The sequence below is a fragment of the Anneissia japonica genome, unplaced genomic scaffold, assembly GCF_011630105.1.
Source record: "Anneissia japonica isolate Jap-2015-1 unplaced genomic scaffold, ASM1163010v1 scaffold234_len1672027_cov178, whole genome shotgun sequence".
Lineage (NCBI taxonomy): Eukaryota > Metazoa > Echinodermata > Crinoidea > Comatulida > Comatulidae > Anneissia > Anneissia japonica.
The window spans coordinates 1,444,724-1,469,415 of record NW_022738761.1 but is presented as its reverse complement, the minus strand read 5'-3'; the positions used below and the strand labels follow the sequence as shown (position 1 = coordinate 1,469,415).

The window sequence follows — 24,692 nt, the reverse complement described above, 5'->3', positions numbered from 1 at the left end:
AGGCATTGGTGGACCATTATGCAATGTTCATTAATAATGCAGTACTGTATTCATAAACCAACATGTTAAGGAATGGATTATTTTGACCCCCAAGTTCCTCTTCTTTAAGGAAGATAAAACTGAACTTCATTTTATTATTAAATTAAAATGTTGTAATCTGAATTTGTTTATTATAAGTACTACTGTATATATGTTTGAATCCAATATTCAATTTCAAGGTTGCTTCTAATATTTATTTTACAATTAATTGAGTGACATTAATGGTGTTCTGAAATGCTTTTGGTAGTTTGATCCCTTTAAGCTTGATGTATTTTGTAGTGATGTTAAAGCACTATGTATTGGTGCGCAATAAAAGGAATTAAAAAAAAATGTTTTTGCTCCCTCCTTTAATGCCCCTTTTTCTCCTTCCAAAAGCAATTTGAACCCTGAAATTAACAACTTTATGATTGTAAACATCTGTTCAGAACCACCCAGAGGTAATGGAACTAGGGGGTGCAGTGTTATGGAGAGTAATGTGTGATCGGAAATGGTCTGCATCAGTTGGTTGTTACCATGCGCCAGTGATGTTGGAGTATATAGTACAGCAAGATGAAACTATTATGTAGGCCAAATGAATAAAAATGAAAAGTTTGGGGTTTGTCGGGTAATGAAATAATTGTTGTACATTTAAAGCGCTAGCTAAATTCATAAGTGTAAGCTAAATTACGGTGATTAATTTAATTAGCGAAGATATGAAGACAATTATTTCGAAGTTCCCTCTTTCCAAGAGGGGATGCAATTGCTTTGTGAAAATGAGTACGCCGCGGTACTCATTTTCACAAAGAAATACACACAACTGGTTAGCTAACAATATGCCAATACATTAACACCTGCGAAGGAAGGTTCAATCACGTTGTTGCCCAGCAAACGTCTGTACTGTATAGGGGGGGGGGCCGGGGCGCTACTGATGTACTGTGTAGCGGATGACGATGAGGCATACACAATAAGACTAGGCCTAGGCCCAGGCCTAACTTGACAGTGCAATAATATGTGATAGAAAGTACACTTTCGAAAGAAATAAATCAAAATAAAATAAAAAACAAATATCTAAGAATAATTCAGTTGCAGAGGTACCTTGTACGTATTATACAATGCTAACAATGCGGCTCTTGTATCCCTAGCTAAGACAAGGCATCCATGTGCAAAGCAGTGGTGTTTGTTTATCCATGAAAAAAGCACGCCGGGATAGTTTGCCTTACCAGGAAAAGGTGACGTAACTAGCTTATGATGTATGCATGCTAACTATATTGTGAGTGTGGTGTCACCAAAAAATGAATATTTTTTATTATAACCAAAATATATATAATTACAAGGTTTCTGGGCGTAAATTCCCTTAATACGAATTAAGGGTTGCACAATCTCCTTGCCATACTAATTACAGCTCCCACTGACGTCTCAGTCGAGAAATACAGGTAACTGAAGTTTTTCTCACAAATCTGACTACGAAACCATATCCAAATTTCCGGGAACCCTGCGTCAAGAATGGCTCTGGGACCTGGGGCTGCGCAGCTTCTGGGTCCCCAACACAGCAGGAATCAACAAGACTGAGTGATGTCGAGTGGAAGAAGTTGTGGAACCCAAGCCCGACCTATTGGCTTTTTTAATTCAAACATTTTTGATGGGTGAGGGAGGATTGGCCCATGTATCTACCCCTGTACTGGAGCAAATACTGTACATCCAACAACTTTAATAGACTTCAATTTCTGAACTAAAATAACACAAAGTTAAATATAATGTATTCATTTTTTATTTTAATAACATTCTTAATTTCTAGCTTCTTGAACATTTGCAACCTCATAAAGATGATGATGATGATGAAGACAATTTCTTCAATGAAATTAAATCACTAAAATTAATCAAGAAATGATGAATTAGTTAATTACAGGCCCACATAAGGAAAGTCTAAACTGCACAAAGCAAATACTATGATGTACAAATTGAAAAGATAGGGATAAAAAACGAAAATGGAGACGGAAAAAAAACAAATAATAAGGTAAATACTACAGGAAGTATAATATATTTAACTTTTGTTCCAACATAATAATTTACACCAACATATAAGAATTATCATCAAGGTAAAAAGAGAGAAAACAAATTTGATGTGATCAATGGCGAATGGCCGAGCAGTTAAGGCAGTGGCACCAGAACCCACAGCCATTATAGGGCAGTATAATACAGCACACCCAATAATGTCTTAACCCAAAAAAAATTAAAATGATAAACTTTATTTTATAAAGTTTCCTTTTTTTTCTTCAAGCTTCGAATGCTTTAACATCCTTAATTACTAAGCTTCGTAGCGCAGAGGAATTCCTTTATGTTTGTTAATAGAAAAAATGATGATGAAGACACTTTCTTCACTTGTGAATAGTTAGGTAATCAAAGGGACTATCTACCACTAAATTTATAAATATATGCAAAAAAAGAGACAGACAGTGTCTAAGAACCAAATAGTGCACATTTCGAAATACAGTTTCAAAATGTGCACATAAGATCTATGGAACACCTAAAGGACATACAAAAGTGGTGCGGTGCAAAAGTCAAGTGGTTGAGTTTGCACTGCGCCACTTTAGTTTTGCACTGTGCCACTGTAGTTTTTTTTTACTGTGCCACTTAGTTTTGCACTGTGTCTCTATATTTGTGCACTGCACCACTTGAATTTTGCACCGCCACTTGAATTTTGCACTGCGCCACTTTTGGTTTATCATTTAAGCGTTCCATAAAGATCATGTATTTTGAATCACTACCACAGCACCAATGTCACTTTGAATAATGTCTTCATTTAAGGCAGCAATCAGTGAGTCTACCGCTGCATTCCCCTCTTCCTTCCTCATTTCATCTTGATCAACCTCATTCCTTTGAATATCACCTTCAGTTGTACTTGGTGCCACAGCAACCAACACCATGGAAGAATCCACAGTTGTAGTAGGGGTGTATTCCTGAATAATATCAATGTGCAGATCAGGATCATCAGTGGATTTCTCTTGAATATTCATACTGTGCACTTGCTGCATATGACAGATGAAGCTATCCCTTGAAATGCCAGTGAAATCACAGTCCTTACAATTCCATGAGCCTGTCAAAAAAGAGAAAACAAATTTGATGTGATCAGTGGCAAATGGCCAAGCAGTTAAGACAGGGACACCACAACCCACAGCCATTATATCAGTGCTGGTGTCTTTGACTTGCACCACTATCTTTCCCGGTAGATACAAAAAACTATGAGCATGAACCATGCTCTCCAACTATTACAACAGCCCTCAACATACCATTAAAATAACAAAGCGGCATTTTTAATTTGAAAGTTGGTGGTGCCACATTCATAACAAGGCAAGATATTTTTACACCTTGTTTATCAAACCTGACGACCGCAAAAAATGTTGACCGTAAATAAAAAAAAAATTTTATTTTTGGCTAGTTAGCAAACAAATAGAAATTTCATAAACATATAAAATTTTATATTTATTATGCCTTCTGATTTCAAGAAATCTCCAGAAATAAAATATACTGTACAGTAGGCCTATGTACAGTAGTGTATTTCTCCTTAATTGTATAAATTTAAAGCATTTGTATCTACTATCAATCTCATCACTACACGTCTAATTCATTAATAAAATTTCATTTTTATTTTCTCTTCTGCCTAGATGTTTTTGACAAAATCATTTTGATAAATGAGAAAACAAAATTATATTTATACTTTTTTTGTCCGCCCTCTGACAATCTTTAAGAAAACAAGGTATAAAAAAGTCTTGCCTAATCATTTAGTACAAACAAGTTAAAAAAAAAGGTTCTCTCCCTCACTTTTCTTTTTTACCTTCCCTCCTCTATCTCATTTCCTTCCTCCCTTTTTCCATCATGTCTGTTTCTAAATTACTTTTGTTTAAGGTGAAAAATTTATCTTAAAAAAATTATGGAGGCTTACATTTTTGGGTTTTAGCTTTAGTAGGCCTCTCAGATTGAAAATGGGTTTTCAAATGTGCCTTTAGACGGTACGGTCTCTTGGCCTTGAAGTTGCAGAATTCGCAGTGTAGATGTTTATACTCTGGATGTACTTTGGCAATGTGTCCATTCAAGTTGCGTTTAAAATTAAAAACCTCATCACACATAAAACACTTCCATGCTTCCTTTGTATGCCAATTAAGCGTGTGCTGTTTTCGCTCGCCATCGTTGAAGAAACTAAGCTCGCAGAATTCACATGGAAACTTTCGTTCTTTAATATGTACTCTGCGGTCATGAATCCTCAATGCATTCTTGGTTGTGGTTCGGTAATCACATTTATCACACGTGAAATCCTTGACAACACTGTGGATAGCTTTGTGACGCTTTAAGGCTGAGCTATATATGAAAGATTTACCACAGATTTCGCATAGACACGGCTTTTTCCCTGAATGACGAGTTTGATGCTGTTGAAGTGCATTTAAATGAATAAAGCACGCACCACATATTTCACATGGAAATGGACGTTCTCCCGTGTGTCTGCGTACATGTCGAATATAATTACTATAATAACCCTTCAAGAATTGTCCACATATTTCACATTCGTAACCACGTTTTTCTACAGGAACTTCTCTCCAGTTTTTGTATTTTCGGTGTTGCTCACGTTTATGCCGGGTGATTTGGCTGATCTTTGCAGACACATAATCACACTCATCACATTGATACGATAACTTCTTATTGTTGGTTTCTGATACTACTGCACATTCATGAACCAATGAGTGCAACTTTAGAGAAGAATTGTCATGAAAGCCTTTCCCACAATGGCCACAGGTGAACTGAAATGTTCCAGTATGCCTTGCAACGTGACGTATATACCTACTCTGCCCACCCCACACAATCTCCTGGCAATATTCACACATTATTCCTGGTCTAGATTTCTCAGAACGGCACCTCTTTTCATGAACAACAAGTTCCTTTTTCTGCTTGAATCTATGTGTACAAATGTTGCACACGAATTTGTAACTTATTGGTTTCGAGTTAAGTATTTCTTGCTCTAGTTCATCTTCGTTTCCTGTCACCACCTCTTTGTTAATCTCAACTTCATGATTTGATGTTTGTTTCTGTATTTCCTTTGTTTGCAATGTACTTTGAGAAAGAGTACCAGAATTAAGGCTACATTTGTGTTTCTTAAACAGTCTTTCACATCTAAAAGTTTTCCCACAATTTTCACAAGCATGAGAAATCAGTTCAATGTTATTTTCCTTTGTTGTCTGTATTTCATTTTTCTTATCTCTCAATGAAGTCTTAACTAAGGCTAAATGATTTCGTCGCACTTTTTTATTTTTTCTTGAAATAGCTTTCTTAACATCTTCATTTTTATCCAACATGGAATTTTCACTTTGTTGAAATACTTTGTTAATTTGTTCACATTCATCCATTTCATTACATGGGGTAACTGATCCATTCTCACCATGGTATTCAACTCCAGAATTACAATTATTGTTTCTCTTATTTTGCTCTTTCTCAATACTCTTTGATTTCTTCCTAGGGTTATTGTTAACAAATTGTTCATCTGTTCCTTCAGATAATGTATTATCGCATTCAGCAGAGTGTGTTCTTGAATGTGATATCATCACCACACTATCTTTTGATGTAAACTTGCAAACATCACATACATAACTGATCTTTAATTGGCTTAGGTCTGTAGGTTCAATCATCTGTAGAACAAATTAAATGAAAATATGAATTGATTTTTGAATAATTTCTCATTTTAAAGGCCTAAACTGTAGTTTTTATTTAATTAATTAACACACACAATCTTCCACCATGAAGGTATTTATACCTCAATGCTTCCACACTCCTGTAAGTATTGTAAGCACCACACAGAAACCGATCGTTCTCTCTTCATAATCCTTCTAGGCCTAGTCTAGGTGTACTATTATAGGCTCTAGCTAGGCCGCCAACTTAACTAGCTAGTTTCTGGATTAAAAGTAGGTAAGGCAGACCGGTCTGCCTACTACTAGCCTAGGTCTAGGCTAGTCCCAAGTAGTAGGCTAGGCCTATGTCCTTACTTTCTTTTTCATCTTTTTCTTCTCATTTTTTTTTTTTTTTTTGCCTTAGGCTTGTTAGCCTATCTATCTATGTTTAGGCCCTAGGCCACCTCCTTTCTTGAATGAGTGAGTGAGGCAGGGTTGTGCTTGAGACAGGCTAGGCTAGGTAGGGGGGCTAGCCTAGGCTAGCCTAGCTAGACTTTGGGCCTACACAAGTACTTTCCTGAATTTTATGTTGCAAGTTATTCTTCACACAATTATTTAAATATCAAAACTTAAACTCCTGAACCAAAAGCACAGAAAATAAATATTTAAACCCACTTTTCATCTGATTCTGCACAGTCCAGGGCCGACCGTTCCGTTTGGCATTTCTATTGATTCTATCAACCAAACCAACCGCCCTCATTAGAGTGACATGCGATAGGATGGCTGTTAGTCTTCATCAACAGTCGTGAACAAGAAGATTATATGGGATTATTCTTGCTGTAATTTTAACATTATAACTCTACTTACAAATGAATTAACTTTAAAATAAAATATGTTGGCTGTATGAGCCAATATGTCTATCTCGATTAATTACATGTAACGTGTCATAGGCTTAGATTTGAGAAATACTGAGTAAGCATGCTAGGGCTATTATTGATAACGCCACCTATGTTTGAGGATCTACAAAAAATTGGTTGTGTTTCTCCTCCTAACTGCGAACAAAGACAAGGTTGAAGAATAAAAAGGTAAATATATCCATGAAATGTGCTTTGTAAATTTTGCTTTTATTTGTGTTGACATATTTATTTATAATACCATCTTTCTTTGAAGGCAGCAGCTCAATGTTAAAATCAAAACATGAATTACAACGTGTTTAAATTCATGAAGTCTTACTTTGATTGAGATAGCATTATAATTTTCTATTGTCAATTTCTAATGGCCGTAGAGCTGTTCCATTCTGTTTCAGGGCGGATGGGATGGGTGAGAAACATTACCGTAAAACATGCGGGCTACAGAATAGTCCCTGGATCTTTTTTTGGATCACTCGACATATTGCGGAAGATTTGTTCGCTTGTCCGTAATGATCACAATAGAATATATTTTTTTATTGTTATTATTTGGAAGGATCATTGACTATGGACCATTATAATCAACCTATTCTATACTATTACCAGATTATCCAACACAAGAAATTGTGTAAAACAGAACAATGAAGATACAAAATGATGGAAACTTGAGCAATAAAGGAGGAACCATGTGTCCTCCCTCCTCTGCTTTACCTTGGCCTAGATTTAATTTACATGGAAATAATTGGCCGCTACTGTAGACATGCAGATTCAAGGGGAGGAGTGGGGTGGCATCAGTTGGGAAATTTTCTCCAAATCCTTCAGTTTGAAGATATAACACTTCTGTTTTGGTGGGGAGACTCCTGTTTTGGTGACCTCACTCCATCCAATTTATTTTCTTACGTTTTCTCCGCACATGCTCTCCCGGTTTACAAAGAGAATTGCATGGCATACTAATGTATTAATTGCATTGTCTTTTTTGCAATAAAATACTACGAATAAACCTCTATTTACGTTATCTTTCAATATTTTGCTCGGCGACAGCATCGCCTCTGAGTGATGTGGACATAAGCATTGCAAAGTCACGGTTGGCCTTGACACGGATCATGTTAACAAGGTGCCTGATCAGTAAAGGCTATAAATGTGCGGGAGGGGACACTCTCTGCCGAACCCATAGGCCAAGGCCCTCGGTTGCACTTTATACCAAATTCTCCTTTTTTAACTATTAAAATGTTGGCATGCATGATATGATAAATAATATATTTACTCGTCCTCATAGTGTTTTCGCTGTTCCTCATGGAAGTTTACGCAGTGGCCAGGTTGCATATTTTAGTATCCTATTCCTATATCAATTTATCCTCATATTTATTAATGATGTTATAATTGTTATTGTTGATTTCATAATCCAATTTTCATTATATTATAGGAAAGGAGAACAATGGATAGCGAAAGTGAATCCGACTGTGATGAGTTCAGCTTCACCTGTGACAAATGCTCATTTGTGACTAAAGATCTACAAGAGATTAAAAAACATACTCGGGAACACAAGAAATTAGCTAAGAACCCTGTTGAAACTATCAATTCACATGAAAAGAGCGCAGCTAGAAACAAGACTGGAAGTCGAAAGATAAGAACAAAACAGGACAAACGGAAAGAACGCGATAATGAAGTTGTGCAAATTCCTGATGAGGTACTTAATAAATCAACTGATCAACAGAATAATGACACAATAAATCTTGATGATTCAAGCAAGAGCGATACTCATCAAATTGCAGAAGAAATTGATGTTAATTTGCTTGATTCAAACATAACATCTGGCTTTGATGTTTCTAAGGAAAAAATTGATGCAACTTTGTTGCATCATGAGCCAATGTTATTTTTCGATGGTGAGAATGTTGGTGAGAGTGAAGGATCCAACTCTGTTGAAGGTGAAGAGATAAAGGTAAAACCTGTTGCTAAATCAGTTAAGCAATATCATCCAAGATCTCGGAATAAGAAGAAGCTTTCAAAAGGGGAGAAAGATAATTGTCTTTTGTATTCAGAAGTGGTTGATGAAATTGAAAGCTCTGAAGAGATCGACAAACAAAGTGAAAATTCAGATAAGCTGTACTTCACATGTGCTAAGTGTTCATTTACGGCAAACACAAGCCAACTTCTTAAGAGGCATGAACGTATTCATGAGCATGCAAAAGTACCAGTGGATACTGTGACATGTGATGAGTGTGAAATGGACTTTAAATTAAAGCGAGACTTAATAGTTCATCAGTTTGAGATACACAACAAACAAGTCCCACAATCTTACCGATATTTAGTAGACCCCAGCAAATGTAAGATTCTTCCCGATCGTTACAAATGCTCTTACAATTCCTGCGAATTCTCTTGTAAATTTCTCTACATGTTGGATAATCACAAAGCAAATAACCATCGGAAACTAAAACCAAAGTCTAAGCCACCACGAAGGTATAAACAGGCGAGCACCGAGGTTAAAGAGGATCGGTACTCTTGCCCGACCTGCGGATTCGTTTGCAAGTTTAAGAAATCATTGCAGAAGCACACCCAAGAAGCGCACAAAAAATCTAAGGCGCCTAAGATTGGAGGAAGAGGCTCGGTGCCTGGACGGCATTGTGAATACTGTAACAAGTACATTATTGGCAGCACAAATCACTACCTTCGACATATGTGTATTCACACAGGCGAGAAGCCATTTTCTTGTGATGATTGTGGCAAATGTTACACAGAGAAGGCGAGTTTAAACCAGCATAAGCTGACGCACGGTGAAGCGAGTGATTATCTCTGTGAGGATTGTGGGAAGGCTTTCAAACGTGCAATTAATCTGCGTATGCATAAGCGTATCCATCTGAAAACCAAGCCACACGAATGCTCATTGTGCGATTACAAATGTCGGAGGCGAGACTCTCTGGGTCTGCATATGAAGCGCAAGCACCTGAAAGAGAAGCGATTTTTATGTGACCATTGTGGAAAGCCATTTTTCAGTGACCAAGAACGTAACCAACACCTCAAACGGAAGCATTTACCACGGCCAATGCCGTTTATTTGTCCACTCTGTGAGGAACCATTTAAATTTGAGTATAATATGCGTGCCCACATGAAGACACACCCGAACTACAAACCTAATAAGTGTTCATATTGTGATTTTGAAACACGTACCAAAGCTGCATTAAAAGACCATGTTAAGAAACATACAGGTATGTAATTTATGTTATTCTCTGCCAAAAGTGAGTGAATTACCACTAGCCTAGCTAAACTAGTAAAAAAGCACTTACTTTATACAGAAATAACCTTGTAAATTCCCAAAATTTGTTTGATGGGTGTTAACGCTAAATGCTAAAAAATGTTTGTAAACCTATAATTGTTTATGGGTATTGCATGCCCTAAAGGGTGCTAAATTGTTTAATAATTCGACCCTTACTACAGACCTAGGCCTATTAATTATTAACAATGTATGTAGTATGTGGTTTATAGAAGTTGCCACAATATAATATTTGTAATAGTACTAATTGTATAGTTGTCTGGTCTGATATTTCTTTATATTGTTTTTGATCACTATTTAATATTATTGATTTATTGTTATAGGTGAGAAGACCAAATCATGTGACCTCTGTGATTATGTTACTTCAACATGTAGCAATCTGTATAAACACCGAAAGCGTACTCACGGCATCAACAGCATTCGTCCGGTTGTGAAGCTAAATGACGATTGTACTACTGTAGTAATTGATGTAACTGACCAGGCCTCAAGCACGGGCGATGCCAGTAGGCCTGTTACATCAAGAGCTAATAAATACACTAGTAATGTTATCTCCCAAGCTTTAGCAGAAGCTCGTATAGCCCAGGCTGATGTATATGACAATGTTGTCCAAACGTGTCCACCACAGGTGACACGATCCACCCCAGTGCAAATGCTACCTCAGAATCTTGTCTCTTCCATTGTACCGTTGACTCCGGGTACAACTTTTTCTCTCGGTACCAACCTTCCAATCATTCCTAGCACGAGCGTCCCGGTCTCAATGAATTCCATGTTTCCTGATAACATTGTGTCTGCTGGGATGACAGCTAATCTTGTTGTTGCCACTCCGCCTATTCCAACTGCAAGTTACTACACCAATCTTATGACTTACCACAATTTACAGTGACTCCGTCCCAACCAAATTTGGACATCAATTTATGTAACTTTTCGTGATTTTTGTTGTATGATATACCTAGTGGTAGCGCCAGCAGTGGATCAGAGGGAAAGTTACCAGGACAAGCATAGTCCTGTTGTCGTCCCTGCCACAGAAAAGTTAAAAATATTAAATCCAACAAACTTATTGTGGTCTAAAAGCACACTTTTGGGCTATTTTAAACCATAAATTTCTGTCCAAGAACTCCACCAGGGATTTTATTTCCGAGACCCTGACCTAGAGCCCTTGGTTCAGACTACTATAAGTTTTTGCAGCTCTGTTGGTAAGTTTGTGGAACAGCACTATACAGCAGATGTATATACCATATTTGCTAATATTGGTATTCCTTGGCTTAAAACATAATCAATAATTACTGTTTTGATATTTATAAAATGAAGCTAGAATTAGCCGACATCGTTATTATATATGAACATTGAAATAATGAGAAGTTTAAGGAATAAGGCTATGTTCACACACACTAGCTAACGGTTAGAAGGATCCAGATAAATGGTTTGGCGCAGCGTGGAAGGTTTGGTTTCCCAACCATGAGGTCTGGGTTTCATTCCCTTGCTGTGCATTTCGCTTGTGTCCTTGAGCAAGGATCTGCATTGCTTCTCTCCACCCAGAGTATAAATGGGTACCTGGTGGGGGTTACTTGCTCCTGCGCTGATTACAGCAGCAACACATAAGCATGTGGATCCAATGACCAGAAATGATTCGTATCTGCAAAGTAAGGCGGTATATAAATTATATGAATATGAATGAATGTTCATAGTTAATGCAAGAAAATCCCAGATCAAAATATCAAGATGATGATGGGATCACTAGACAATAGGAAACTGGAAATGCGTAGGTGATTAGTTAATGATAGAAAGGCGCTCAACTTGCTAATCAACAGGGCTCGCTAACCGTTAGCGTATCCAGTTCCTGGTAACAGGTGCTAAGGGTTGGCTCCAGATACTAGTGCTCTAGTGTGAACCTAACTGAATCTAATAAATGTGCTCTATACATGTGCAATATCGGATCATTCTCTCTGCTAAATATGAAACTGTTTTAATCTTATAACTTGTTCACACTATCAAATTTTATGCGATAAGTGATTTGAGCAATTCACTCAAATTTGAAAAGTAAAGCTTCTTTTCCACTAGGTGAATTTTTTTGCATGAATCAAAAATATTGGTTCATACACATTCACCTTCTACCGGATTTTTTAGCTTTCAGTAGCTTGAACTGTTTCTACTTTTTGCAAAGCAATGTACAACCAATCGGAGCTACTCAGGAAGTGAGCCAACGCTTTTGATTCGCAGGAATAAATTTGCGTTGTGGAAAACAGGCTTTAAACTTGATAGTATGGACAGAGCTTAGTGTATTTAGAATATTTTTTTTTATTGTAATTGTTAACATATTGCTTCATATCATGATAATGTTGCACATTTTAATTGTATTACTGCACTGTACTCTATCATGTTAGAAACAATCATACTATACGCTTGAATAAAAGATGAGATGTCTTTTAGTACTGTAATAAATGTTGTGCGCATTCTTGATCCAATTTCACTTCATAAAATTCCAATACTCTACTGTACGTTAAATTAAAGATAAATAATACCATGGAAAACTTTTTAAAAAAAACTTAATTACTTTATATTGGCCAAACAAAAAAGATTAATGGTTAAAATTTAACTATAATAACCTTCTCGTACACACCCATTGCATCCGCCTAGATAAAGGTCTGTCGTATTTTGGTATTTATTGAAAACGAACACACTACACAACACACACTGAAATAGCCATTGTATACTTTTATTTATTGGTATTTTAATCTAACAAAAACATTCAAACAAATGTAACAATACTTTTAAAAAGGAGCACATATTTACATATTGCTTGCAATCTAAATTACACGCGATTGAGTAGCGTAATTAGGTTGCATTTACATAGGTTATGTTCAGACGACGACTTACGCTAACGTAACATTCATCGAGTGGTGTGAACTTTTGCGCGGCATAGTGAAGGCCAGTATTATCACGCAATCACTGGCATACAATAATCCAGCAACAGACCCCAGATTAGGGTAGGCCACTAAGTTACGACAGTCATGCATCAATGATTTCGGACTACAGTATGCCAGGATTTGACTCTAATCACAATAAGCCTAGATGTATACAGGAAATTAAATGTGTGATTACGAATATTTTGCTCGAATATTTATGCTAGCGTTCATTATTCGCCCAGTCTGGACATCTCGCCAGTTACACCATAGATTAACGTACACCCAGCGTTAGATACGTTAGCCATAGACTCATCATGCGGCTTTGGGAAGTAGTGAAGTTGTTTTTAGTTTGTGTCATGACTTGAACCCAGACAGCGGGATATATATGGGCCTAGCATTTGGGTGCATACATACACTGTCGAAAAAAGCTTGCCATGAGTCCACACTGGAATTTCGCTGACCAAATTTACACTCAAGAAGTTAAAAGCTTATCCCCATTTCTTTAGCTCTCCCTCACTTGATCATCAAGGCCCCTTTAACCTTCATTCCCCACCTCCATCAACTCCCCATGGATGGCAAGTACCTAGTCACCAAGCTACAGCTCCACTCCTTATCATTACATACATTATATAAAAGGTAGCATTTACAGTACACAGGTAGTATATAATTACAATATATAATTGGAAAAATCATGATTTAAATTCATGTACTATGTAGGTAAACACAGAAAAAACTGTTTTACTGTATATAGTAATTAAAAATATCTGACTTAAAATCACCTACTGTTATGAAACATAAATTATGTCTGTAAAATGCAGATCAAATCTTCATTAAAGATAAAAAAAACTATATATGATTGAATATTTATCGTTTTACATTAAAAGTATTTCCTCACGCAGGTTATAGCATCAATATATAATAATCGTTTTATAATCCATTCAACAAACAAACTTTTTACACATAAATGCAAACTCCCTTTTTATATTCTATTGAAATCTATGGAAATTTATATGCTCGGCCAATCTATTAAAAAAAGATTAATAAATCTTGTCTTTATTAAATTGTGGGATTTAAAAGTAACATTCCTCAATTTTTAAGATATTGTAGTTATTTACAGAAATAAAACATGATATTACAGTATTTGACATATTTTACTAGTAACCTACAACCCTGGTTGGTGTACACATACCCATAGATACATACTACTTATAGCATAAGCCCCAGAAAAAGAGCAACAGCCTACAACATACAAATTTTTATGTAGAAAAAGTAATTTAAAACACTCTGAGTAACTGGATAAGAATAATTAGACTTCTTTAAGAAACTGTCATCTGAATGGATTATATTTTTTCAGGTGGGAGACACACTGGCAGGTAAAATCCATGAATGTCCGAAGACTTATTTTCAGTGAAGTCCGTCTCGTGGTGTAGTGGCCAATATACCAGGAGATAATCTTCTATATTTGTTCTGAAGAGGTTATTGCATTCATTGCACAATATTGCACAAAGGACTTAATGTCTAAAAGGTGGTGCAAAAAATGTGTAACCTGCAGTGATTGGGATTCAACCACAAATCAAAGATCTGAAATCTCCATGGTTGAGTGCACACACACTGGCTTACACCAGATGAACTTTACAGTGTTAAGCATAAGCTTTGAATGCTATTCAATTTTGTATTACTGTATACTCTTGACTACCTAAACTATTTCATTATAATATTCATAATCGCAAGTTTATTGTAACTTCGTTACTTGACCTCTAGTTATTTTTCCTAAACTAAACCATGCAAAAATGTTCAAATATATGAGTTTGTTTGGCCTTTTACACACAAGTAGAAGGTCATTTCCAACATGACATGATTGACATATTACACACAAGCAAAATGCCATTTCTTGATTACACTATGATGTATTATAAATAAACAAATTTGTTCATTACTATGTTTATCTAGCTCCATGCTAAAATGTGTAAGTATACTGTATTCCAAATATATTAAGTTAGAATAGTTATAATTTACCATACATCTTGTAAACTGTAGGCATACCATGGCATTAGATAGTTAAATAACTTTATAAACAGTGCCAATGAATATTTATAGACAAAATGTTACAAAAAAACTAAGAAAAATAATTTGACAGTAAAAAGACCTTACTGCTGTATTTAGAAAGAATATCGCAAGAGATAATATATCAATTCTATTTCAAATATACTGTACAATAACAACAATTGTCATACATTTCGTCATACTGCAAATCTTGCCTAGTTACAGACTGTTAGTGTTAACCTCAATCAACTCTTCAAACCGCAGTTCCAGCTCCCCCTGGTAGAGTAACATTTGTGGTCCGTTTAGGTTTGAAGTGTCAGGTCCAGCAGCAATATTCTCCTTATTAGTGCGGTTTCCCATGGGGCCCGAGACGTAAGCAGGATTAGCGCCATGACGCATTCCTGCATCTGGTCCTTTCTCCTTCATGTAATTATCACTAAATAATAAAGATAAATTTACCATTCAAATATCTGAACAAGTGGCCATAATCACCTCATTATAGCCAATCATAGAATGTAAAGATCAGGATGTTTCAATTTTTAACAGGATTATTAAATATCAAGCAACAGCAGCAACATACTTACATTAAAAGATCAACATTGGAACCTTTGACAAGAGCAGCATTTGGTCCAACTGCAAGTTTCGAGTTGAATGTCTTATTCTCTGCCTTGATGACCACTGGGGCAAATTTCACCCTATTATCAGCCTTCTTGGCAGTAGTTGCAGGCTGCGATGGTTTCTCTGGCCTGGATTCAATGACACTTGAACTAGATATTCAAACAACAAAATTTTAGAAACCACGCACTAATGCAGTGGTAAATTTCAATACAATACATTGTGATATAAAGATAATACATTCTCATTATTATTGTCATTATTATCAATCAATACTATCTAACAATTATTTATAGTCACTTTAGTTAATAGGCTAAAATAACTTTACATTTAATATAAAACTTTTTAAGCAATATTAATGTATTTAAATAAACATCTAAAATTTTTTTCAATATAATATCTGTTAAACAAAAATGGTGCAGCTGAGTAAGCTGAATTTTGACCCATGACCTTGAACTCTATTGTGGACCTTGAACACCTCTCGCTGGCTTTGCGTATGGACAATGCAGCAAGAGAAAAATATAGGAGAAAGTAATAAAAAATGAAAGTGTATAGTACCTAGTGGATGGACGTGCTGTCGATGAGCTGGCATTATCAGATGTACCTGAAACGGTATCAGAGAGTGAAACTTCAAAACTTACTCCACTTGGCGACACTCCACGACTCGCTAATGCAGACAAAAGCAAAATGATGGAAGACAGTGAAGACGATGAACACAGACAAGCACATACATGGAAAAGTATAGTGTGAGTTTTGACACATTTACTGCTATGGTGAGAAGCATGTAATTTTTTTCCAAAAGCCAAATTGTGCAAGTGTTCTCTTTGTGGACTAGTTGAGTCTGTTGGCTCCCAGCGATGAGTATACTCATCCCACAGGTTGTTGCTGTGGGCGCTAGGGACGACTATACTGTACTCGTCAAAATCAGGGTAACATTCTAGCGTTTATTACTTCTGTGTTATATATTCATGTTTCCAAAATAGAACAATTACAACAGAAGATAACATTATAGAATAGGACAGCACTTACGGATGAACAACAATAACTAAATAAATGAAGTCTTCTGATTTAGTATTGTGAACAAAAGCTTGAGTACATCAAATTTATATTTATCTGTTCCTTTTTATCTTTTAAATAGATAGAATAAATATGAAACAATTACAAAAAGTCATGTACATTAAACCAAATACAAACAAAAAAGATAAATAGAGCAATTTCGACAAATGGACAAAACAATAACATGTGTAATTATTGTAGTGATATACAAACCGATCACTCGCTTGAGATTCAGTCTCAGTGATGTATCTAGAAGTCTAAAAATGACGGGGGTGGGGGTTTGGACTGGGCGCGAATGTAAAGTTGGGGCTCTCTGATTAAGTGATGGGGCGTTAGCTCTCAAAATTAGGTGATATATGGTAATTTTTATCTACTTATTTAAGGTTATATCAAGCAAACAATTTCTTCATTTGGAGATAATATAGTTTCTTTGGGGGAATGCACCCCCTAGATACACCACTGCTATCAATCAATTCATAAATGAATAAATAATATACAGGCATACCTGAAGCAAATGCAGGCTGGGTTGTCTTTTTTGGTGAAGTCTTTATTTCTTTTATCTCATAAGTTTTCTTTGGAGAACTATTGGCAGGTTTCGGTGAACCTTTAGTGTGTTTTGGTGAATCTTCCGCAACCATTCTCAACACATTTGCAGCTTTGTTAAAGTCACATTTTGTTGTCTCAATAGACATATTAATCATTAAGGGTGACACATTCGGAAACATTTGTGCTAATTTCCTCCTCACTGAAATGATAAAGAAATTTTGATATAAATCATATTTTATTATATTTAATTATCAATGACATAAATATAACTTTTCTCTATTACAGTACTTAAAACTCTTGGGCCAGGCACTTACTGCGGCCGACGCGATTCTATGGAGAATGCAACGTAACGAAGTACGCGCAACAGATGGTTTTTAATGAAGATCCATTCAGACTGCCACAAACAATAAACAGACGGTGTCGCATCATTTAACGCTCACAGGGAGCGGCCTCGGTTCCTCATATGACAGTCGTACCAGGTAGAGAGTGCCCAACTTTCTTTTGATACATTTCACATTTAAAAAATCAATAGGGGAATACTAATTAGCATAAATTATACACATCATAAAAGATGTGGACTTTCAATACATAATAATAGCCATTCATTTATATTGTGCAAATTCCATTAAAATATGTTCAAATGTACATAATTTGCATCATTTTTAAGAATATGATTTGCTCATGACTAGCAGGGGGATTCTCCTGTCAGGCAGGGCAGATGGGCTTATGATCCCCTGTATCCTCTGGCTTAGTCATCACTCCATAGGATGGTTTACAACTAGATGTTTTATTGTTGATGTTAGTGTCATTGTAGCTGCCGCTGCTGTCATCACTGTCGTCTTCATCATTGCAGTCATTATCAGGAAAATCATCAGGATTATATTTTTATTTTCCATATATTGAGGAATTTTTCTTTCTGGTTTGTCTGTAGACCTAAGTCTGTTCAGTAGTCTGAAGCCAACTCACCTTCTCTTTTCTCTGCTTCTGTTGCAACTATCTGAAATTATAAAAATTAAATTTATGTTTCAAATAAAAAACTAACAAAACTGAATCAACCTTTTCATTGATATCACTGATGTGAGAAGCACAAAATCAGCTTTTTTTTATTCATTTACAGTTACCCCACCCACCACAACCCATTTTGAAAAATTGCTAACAATGAAAAAAAATTGAAAATTATAATTAAATTTAAGTCTAAAAGTGCAAAATCATGAATTTGGTGGTGATCTAGACTCCCAATCTGTGAAAGTCCCTCCCTGGGCCCCTCAGGCTCTATTTTAAATTCCTGGATGCCACTGATTTTCATGCCAACTTCTAAGCTAATTAAAATAAATTTACTCTCACAGCTTTTGCTGCTGCTGCTGCTTGACGTCTTTGTTCGGCTGCAATTCGTGCAGCCTCTTCACGTCTCTTCTTTGCTGCTTCTCTTTCTAGAGCCGCTTTAGCTTCTCTTTCCTGCTGTTGCTTTTTCGCAATACATGATCCACAATTTTGACCAGCACTATTAACCTTAAAAAAAAATCAATGTACTTATTAATTTTTCTAGCAGCATGTGGTGATATAAATTCCAGTACTAAAATACAAGGTCTGATAATATGCTATACTAATTATATAGCATAAAACCTCACATGGAAGCTGCAGAGCTCAATCTCAAGAAGAAGCCCAGCCCTAAAAGAAGCCCCTTCCCCCCACCCTAAAAGAAGCCCATGGGCTTGTGCTCAAGATATATGGGCTTCTTTCGAGATAGTACTTACATTCATACTGACATTATCGTTGATGATTATGATGACAGCTTGTCAGTATCAATAGTATTTTATTGTACTAGCATTGTTAAAATTTTAAAAAAATAATAAACACAATTTTGAATTCCATAGTTTAAAATGCTGTAGAGTAGCAATTCCAAAATTTACAGCATTCATTTTGAAAACAAGCACACCCCCCACCCCTTTTCAATTTGTGAAAGTAATCTTGAAAAGAAGCCCATCTCTAAAAGAGGATCATCTCAAAAAGAAACCTGTCCTAAAAAAAAACAGAACTCAGGCATTCTGTTCAAGGTTTACAGTATATCACAACCACTACCTGGATGTAGTTAAAATGTAAACCTACCTCAACTATTCGACATGTTGAGCATTTTGGTTTCACTATAACTCTCATAGGAATGCTTTCAGGTGCCTGGTACTATATATATATATATTAAAAAAAAACAAGAAAGAAATGTTGACACAAATTCCCATCATCCTGGGTAGTAATAAGTCAAAAACTGAATTTTGTTGGTTTAGTGGCTGCTGGATCAGTTTGGGAGTATGAGCAGCTAGAAAATTGTAGCTGGGTGATGGGTGAAGTGTGTTTGAATGCTTTTGAGGCAACAGTCAACCTTATTTATTTGGGGCTAGCTTTTGGACATGTTCTTGGTTTGTTTTGTTGAAGACAATTTTCTTTTGATTGTGTTCGTAAAGTGCCTAAAATGTTTACATAAATCATTAAATATTCCAATAGGTTAAACTTAGGGTTTTGTTTCATAAAAAGTTCAAAATCATGTTAATATGTATCAAGATGACAACTACAACAACAAATATTTGAATAGTTTACATCAATTGTTATTGGTTTATTATTGATGAAACAATTCTAAAGCTTTAACAATAAAATGAAAAATATTAGTTTCCCACAAAAACTTTAGCTCAATCTTTACAAATAATTTTAATATCAATATAAATTTAAACTAATCAGATACAATGAGGATTCTGTAATTTTTGAACTGATTAGAAAATGTATCGAAACTATAAACTAATTTTTATTTCTGGTGCCAACAAAATTTTCTATTATTGAATTGAATGCTTGAAAAAATAATAAATAATATTCCACTTAAGGAAAAAATATAATTTCTACATATTAGTAGACTATACCTATAAAATTGATTAAATAAGCCTCTGAAACCCTAAAATTGTCACATTTTTTGGTGGCTTCGCCCCTGGACCACTTTTCAAACATTTTGAGCGATATGCCCAACCACGCCCACTTCGGGCAAATCCTGGCGCCACCCCAGCATATTGTCCCCCTACAACTTTATCTTGCCCCTCCCACAGATTTCAGACCCTGGCGGCGCCACTGCTCAGCCCCAACCATGGTAAGGCTGAGGTGGTCTAGACCATTCATCTGTCAAAATACCTCGCCGGCCCCCTCTTTTTCAAATTCCTGGATCCACTACCTGTAATGCTATACCATCATAAACGATTAAAGAAGGCAAGTTAACATGTTAATATTTGAAGGTGTTATGCAGAGTGTAATGAAAACAGTGTGGTACAGTTTTTACAAATCTGACTGACTTAAAAAAAATGTTGAAAATGTAGTAATCTGGATAATGGAAATGCTATAAAGATGTTACGACAGAAAAAAGATATTTCCTATCAATTTGCTTTGTGTCAAAAAACTGTAGAAGATTCTGTCCAATTATGTGCAAAACAAATCCGCATTGCTGTAACTACCGTACTCTTTTGTAAACAGTACTATACAACAAATTATATCTCTAGCTCCCGAAGAGAATTTTGTACTGATCGTCTTTCACTATTGAATATTTATAAGTACTACAGTATATTATTAGTGCATGTTGCTTATTTTCTGTAGCTAAATATTAAAAATTTATATACAAGATTTTCTTATCATTATGTCATTAAGAATGTAATTTTATAATTCACATATTTGGAGAAGGAGAGCAAGTCTAAATTTCCTGGATGATGCGTTTCTTTTTCTTCCCTTTGTAATATATGAGTTTTGTCTTTTCGTGTAATATATACCAGTAGATGAGCACTATTATTATGTAATTCCAACAAATGGCAAAAAAAAAATTACAAAGACATAAAGAGATAAAGAATATCAACTAATAAAGAAAGCCTACTGTATTATGAGCCAAAATTAATAATTGAATCTTGAATCATTCTACAGATTAATCCCTGTCTCTTATACACATCTAGATGTGTATAAGAGACAGGTTAATATGTATCAAGATGACAGCTACAACAACAAATATTTGAATAGTTTACATCAATTGTTATTGGTTTATTATTGATGAAACAATTCTAAAGCTTTAACAATAAAATGAAAAATATTAGTTTCCAACAGAAACTTTAGCTCAATCTTTACAAATAATTTTAATATCAATATAAATTTAAACTAATCAGATACAATAAGGATTCTGTAATTTTTAAACTGATTAGAAAATATGGATGTGAAACCAAGTATCGAAACTATAAACTAATTTTTATTCTGGTGAAAACAAAATTTTCTATTATTGAATTGAATGCTTGAAAAAATAATAAATAATATTCCACTTAAGGAAAAAATATAATTTCTACATATTAGTAGACTATACCTATAAAATTGATTAATTAAGCCTCTGAAACCCTAAAATTGTCACATTTTTTGGTGGCTTCGCCCCTGGACCACTTTTGAAACATCTTGAGCGATATGCCCAACCACGCCCACTGCGGGCAAATCCTGGCGCCACCCCAGCATATTGTCCCCCTACAACTTTATCTTGCCCCTCCCACAGATTTCAGACCCTGGCGGTGCCACTGCTCAGCCCCAACCATGGTAAGGCTGAGGTGGTCTAGACCATTCATCTGTCAAAATACCTCGCCGGCCCCCTCTTTTTCAAATTCCTGGATCCACTACCTGTAATGCTATACCATCATAAATGATTAAAGAAGGCAAGTTAACATGTTAATATTTGAAGGTGTTATGCAGAGTGTAATGAAAACAGTGTGGTACAGTTTTTACAAATCTGACTGACTTAAAAAAAATGTTGAAAATGTAGTAATCTGTATAATGGAAATGCTATAAAGATGTTACGACAGAAAAAAGATATTTCCTATCAATTTGCTTTGTGTCAAAAAACTGTAGAAAGATTCTGTCCAATTATGTGCAAAACAAATCCGCATTGCTGTAACTACCGTACTCTTTTGTAAACAGTACTATACAACAAATTATATCTCTAGCTCCCGAAGAGAATTTTGTACTGATCGTCTTTCACTATTGAATATTTATAAGTACTACAGTATATTATTAGTGCATGTTGCTTATTTTCTGTAGCTAAATATTAAAAATTTATATACAAGATTTTCTTATCATTATGTCATTAAGAATGTAATTTTATAATTCACATATTTGGAGAAGGAGAGCAAGTCTAAATTTCCTGGATGATGCGTTTCTTTTTCTTCCCTTTGTAATATATGAGTTTTGTCTTTTCGTGTAATATATACCAGTAGATGAGCACTATTATTATGTAATTCCAACAAATGGCAAAAAAAAAATTACAAAGACATAAAGAGATAAAGAATATCAACTAATAAAGAAAGCCTACTGTATTATGAGCCAAAATTAATAATTGAATCTTGAATCATTCTACAGATTAATGTAATATGAAATATTGCACTAACTTGATCTCCATAAAAATCAATGCGTGGATCTTTCCATTGTGTAGAACGGGTGACATGGTTGACAAAGAAGCTGTAAAACCAAAAGATGTGAATATTTTTCATACTGCCTACATAAAAATTAAATTATATTTTACCTTGTATACCAAAAAAACAAATACAATAAAAAATACTGTACTGGATTTTAATATTGTAATTGAAAGTAGAAACATGTGGCGCAGCATGTAAGGCACTGGACTTTCAATCAGAAGGTCGGGGGTTCGAGACTGATGCTCGTCACCCTGTGTCCTTCAGCAATACACTTTATCTGCATTTGCCTCCCTTCACCCAGGAGTACAAATGGGGTACTGATATGAGCATAGTTACCAACCGTCTCGCTTCGTGCAGGACGGTCCCGCATTTCGAAGTGATTTTGGATGCAATACGCATTTTGCAGGAACACATGCATAATCACAAGTCTATGCTTGATAACGAATCATCAGAAATTCATAGGAAAATGTATTTTAAAATAGAAGAAATTGGTTTTATTAAAAATATTAAAATGGTTATGCTGTAGCTTGTTTCATTAGAGAGCTTTTGTTTATATCGTTAGATAATCAATCCACCGAGAAAATTTTCCTACCAAAACAACAAAGCCAACCACACACTTAGTGGAATTTAGTAGTCGCGTGTGATCTTGCGTGTTAACTGTCACAATCAACTGTTGAATATGTGACTGGAACACGGGCCCCACCAGGGTTCCGCCTCTGGTCCAGAGGCATTTAATACTGTATATGTTTTAGATGGTAAGATATGCCTATTTTTAGATAATATTTGTGTTTATGTCGAGCATTGAGCTTAAGCCAAATTGTGCATGCAAATCCATGCAGTTTGCAAACGGCGCACAATCACAATGTCAAACATTTACAACAAAAACATAAAAACAATGATTAAAAAGCAACATGCTAGGCCCAGTCACCTATTCTGTACAACTCCTTTCTTTTCTTTAGGCTTAGAACCAAGGCTAAGCCGAGCATACCTACTTCTTCCTAGGCCCTAGCTAGGCTAGGTGGCCTAAGCCTAGTGGGTTCAGCCTATAGTAACTAGTTAGTAGTAGGCTTATCCCATCTAGCTTAGGCAAGTCTGTGTAGGCAGTGATTGTGCTAAACAGTCCAAGAATAAAACACAAAAGTCACTTACTAACGACCAGCGGACTGATCGTATTTTGCTTCCCAATTTGGGGGAAGAGGACGCTGAAATGCCTGATTCATGATGATTATCGCTTTACTCTTGAAGAAAGTAGAATTATTAGTACTAGGGCTAGGCCTACTGTTATTAGCCCTGATGTTTTTTTTTCTACGAGGAGGAACGAGACAAAGATATTAGGCTAGGTCTGGGCTAGGTTAGGCCTAGACTCTCAGCAACCGCCTCTACAAAACAAAGCCGATCCTCTATTAACGTAGAGGGCTCTCTTCACTATAACAATCCAGTTTTACATAAAAATAAACATATATACAGTATATTATTTTGTTATAGCTTAATAAATTTGTGTTCCGCAAGTCAACTTTCAATGATTGTACACCGTTTTTTTCATTGCTTTTGCATTTTATTTTACTTGGAGCATACATGCAAACCCACTCTTTTCATTTTTGTTCCACGTGTGTTCCGACAGAATAATAGAAAATAGTGAAAAAACTTCAGTAGTAGACTTTAAGAACACTGATTTATAATAATAATAATAATAATAATAATAATAATAATAATAATAATAATAATAATTTTTTTTTGAATTTACTCATTACTATTATTATTATTATTAGTGTTATTATTATCATTATTATAATATTATTATTATTTTTATTATTATTCTAGGTATATTCACAGGCCTAGCATACGTTATATTATTAGGTCTTCCTACAGTTGGCTCAGTTACAATCTCTATCCATTTCTCTGAAATAACCATTTTATCTGTGTTGTGCTGGCCAATACAATGGATAGTTTATTTGACTAGTCTCTGCAATTAACACCCTTGGTTCTTTATTATTGTAGATACTCAGTATGCATAGATAAATAGACCAATCGTTGTACAGTTTTATAAGTATTTCTCATTTGCTCACTGTCACCTTTATTCTTTTTTGATAAGACAGCCTATATTATATTGATTCATGATGTATTCCTCATTCTCGCTGATGAAGGCCACAGGAGTGGCAGAAATATCCGAGTTTATAATAAATCAGTGTTCTTAAAGTCTACTACTGAAGTTGTTTCATTATTTT

At 35.3% G+C, this 24,692-nt stretch overlaps 3 protein-coding genes across 6 annotated transcripts; 1 reads left to right on the top strand and 2 right to left on the bottom strand.

Moving 5' to 3' along the window:
- Nucleotides 1-1,768: 1,768 nt before the first annotated feature.
- LOC117117765 (zinc finger protein 479-like) lies at nt 1,769-6,671 on the bottom strand. 2 transcript variants are annotated; one of them, XM_033262190.1, is made up of 3 exons: nt 6,537-6,671; nt 3,959-5,690; nt 1,769-3,112 (listed from the first exon to the last, which is right to left on the bottom strand). In XM_033262190.1, the coding sequence occupies exons 2-3, from the start codon at nt 5,688-5,690 to the stop codon at nt 2,763-2,765; spliced, it is 2,082 nt and encodes a 693-aa protein (XP_033118081.1). In that variant the 5' UTR covers nt 6,537-6,671; the 3' UTR covers nt 1,769-2,762. The 2 variants fall into 2 exon arrangements, with proteins under 2 accessions (XP_033118081.1, XP_033118080.1); XM_033262189.1 differs by lacking the exon at nt 6,537-6,671 and adding an exon at nt 6,345-6,454.
- Nucleotides 6,621-12,604, top strand: LOC117117764 (zinc finger protein 62 homolog). 2 transcript variants are annotated; one of them, XM_033262186.1, is made up of 3 exons: nt 6,621-6,754; nt 8,001-9,780; nt 10,169-12,604. In XM_033262186.1, exons 2-3 carry the CDS (start codon nt 8,013-8,015, stop codon nt 10,726-10,728), a joined length of 2,328 nt encoding a protein of 775 aa, XP_033118077.1. In that variant the 5' UTR covers nt 6,621-6,754; nt 8,001-8,012; the 3' UTR covers nt 10,729-12,604. The 2 variants fall into 2 exon arrangements, with proteins under 2 accessions (XP_033118077.1, XP_033118078.1); XM_033262187.1 differs by lacking the exon at nt 6,621-6,754 and adding an exon at nt 7,657-7,691.
- LOC117117766 lies at nt 12,554-23,827 on the bottom strand. Of its 2 annotated transcripts, none has more exons than XM_033262191.1 (9): nt 23,617-23,827; nt 22,441-22,510; nt 19,115-19,186; nt 18,353-18,517; nt 17,975-18,005; nt 16,968-17,207; nt 15,965-16,073; nt 15,376-15,558; nt 12,554-15,227 (listed from the first exon to the last, which is right to left on the bottom strand). In XM_033262191.1, the coding sequence occupies exons 1-9, from the start codon at nt 23,685-23,687 to the stop codon at nt 15,011-15,013; spliced, it is 1,158 nt and encodes a 385-aa protein (XP_033118082.1). In that variant the 5' UTR covers nt 23,688-23,827; the 3' UTR covers nt 12,554-15,010. The 2 variants fall into 2 exon arrangements, with proteins under 2 accessions (XP_033118082.1, XP_033118083.1); XM_033262192.1 differs by having other exon boundaries at nt 15,965-16,010.
- Between the last annotated feature and the right edge of the window lie 865 nt (nt 23,828-24,692).

Bases quoted from the DNA above. Each gene is read 5' to 3' on its own strand.
- LOC117117764 (XM_033262186.1), top strand. From the start codon at position 8,013: ATGGATAGCGAAAGTGAATCCGACTGTGATGAGTTCAGCTTCACCTGT. The intron at 9,781-10,168 runs GTATGTAATTTA...TTATTGTTATAG, and splicing joins CCATGTTAAGAAACATACAG to GTGAGAAGACCAAATCATGT.
- LOC117117766 (XM_033262191.1), bottom strand. From the start codon at position 23,687: ATGAATCAGGCATTTCAGCGTCCTCTTCCCCCAAATTGGGAAGCAAAA. The intron at 22,511-23,616 runs GTAAGTGACTTT...TTGGTTTTACAG, and splicing joins GATCAGTCCGCTGGTCGTTA to CTTCTTTGTCAACCATGTCA. The intron at 17,208-17,974 runs GTGAGTTGGCTT...TTATCATTTCAG, and splicing joins AGAAGCAGAGAAAAGAGAAG to TGAGGAGGAAATTAGCACAA.
- LOC117117765 (XM_033262190.1), bottom strand. From the start codon at position 5,690: ATGATTGAACCTACAGACCTAAGCCAATTAAAGATCAGTTATGTATGT. The intron at 3,113-3,958 runs GTAAGCCTCCAT...CTTTTTTGACAG, and splicing joins TAAAGCTAAAACCCAAAAAT to GCTCATGGAATTGTAAGGAC.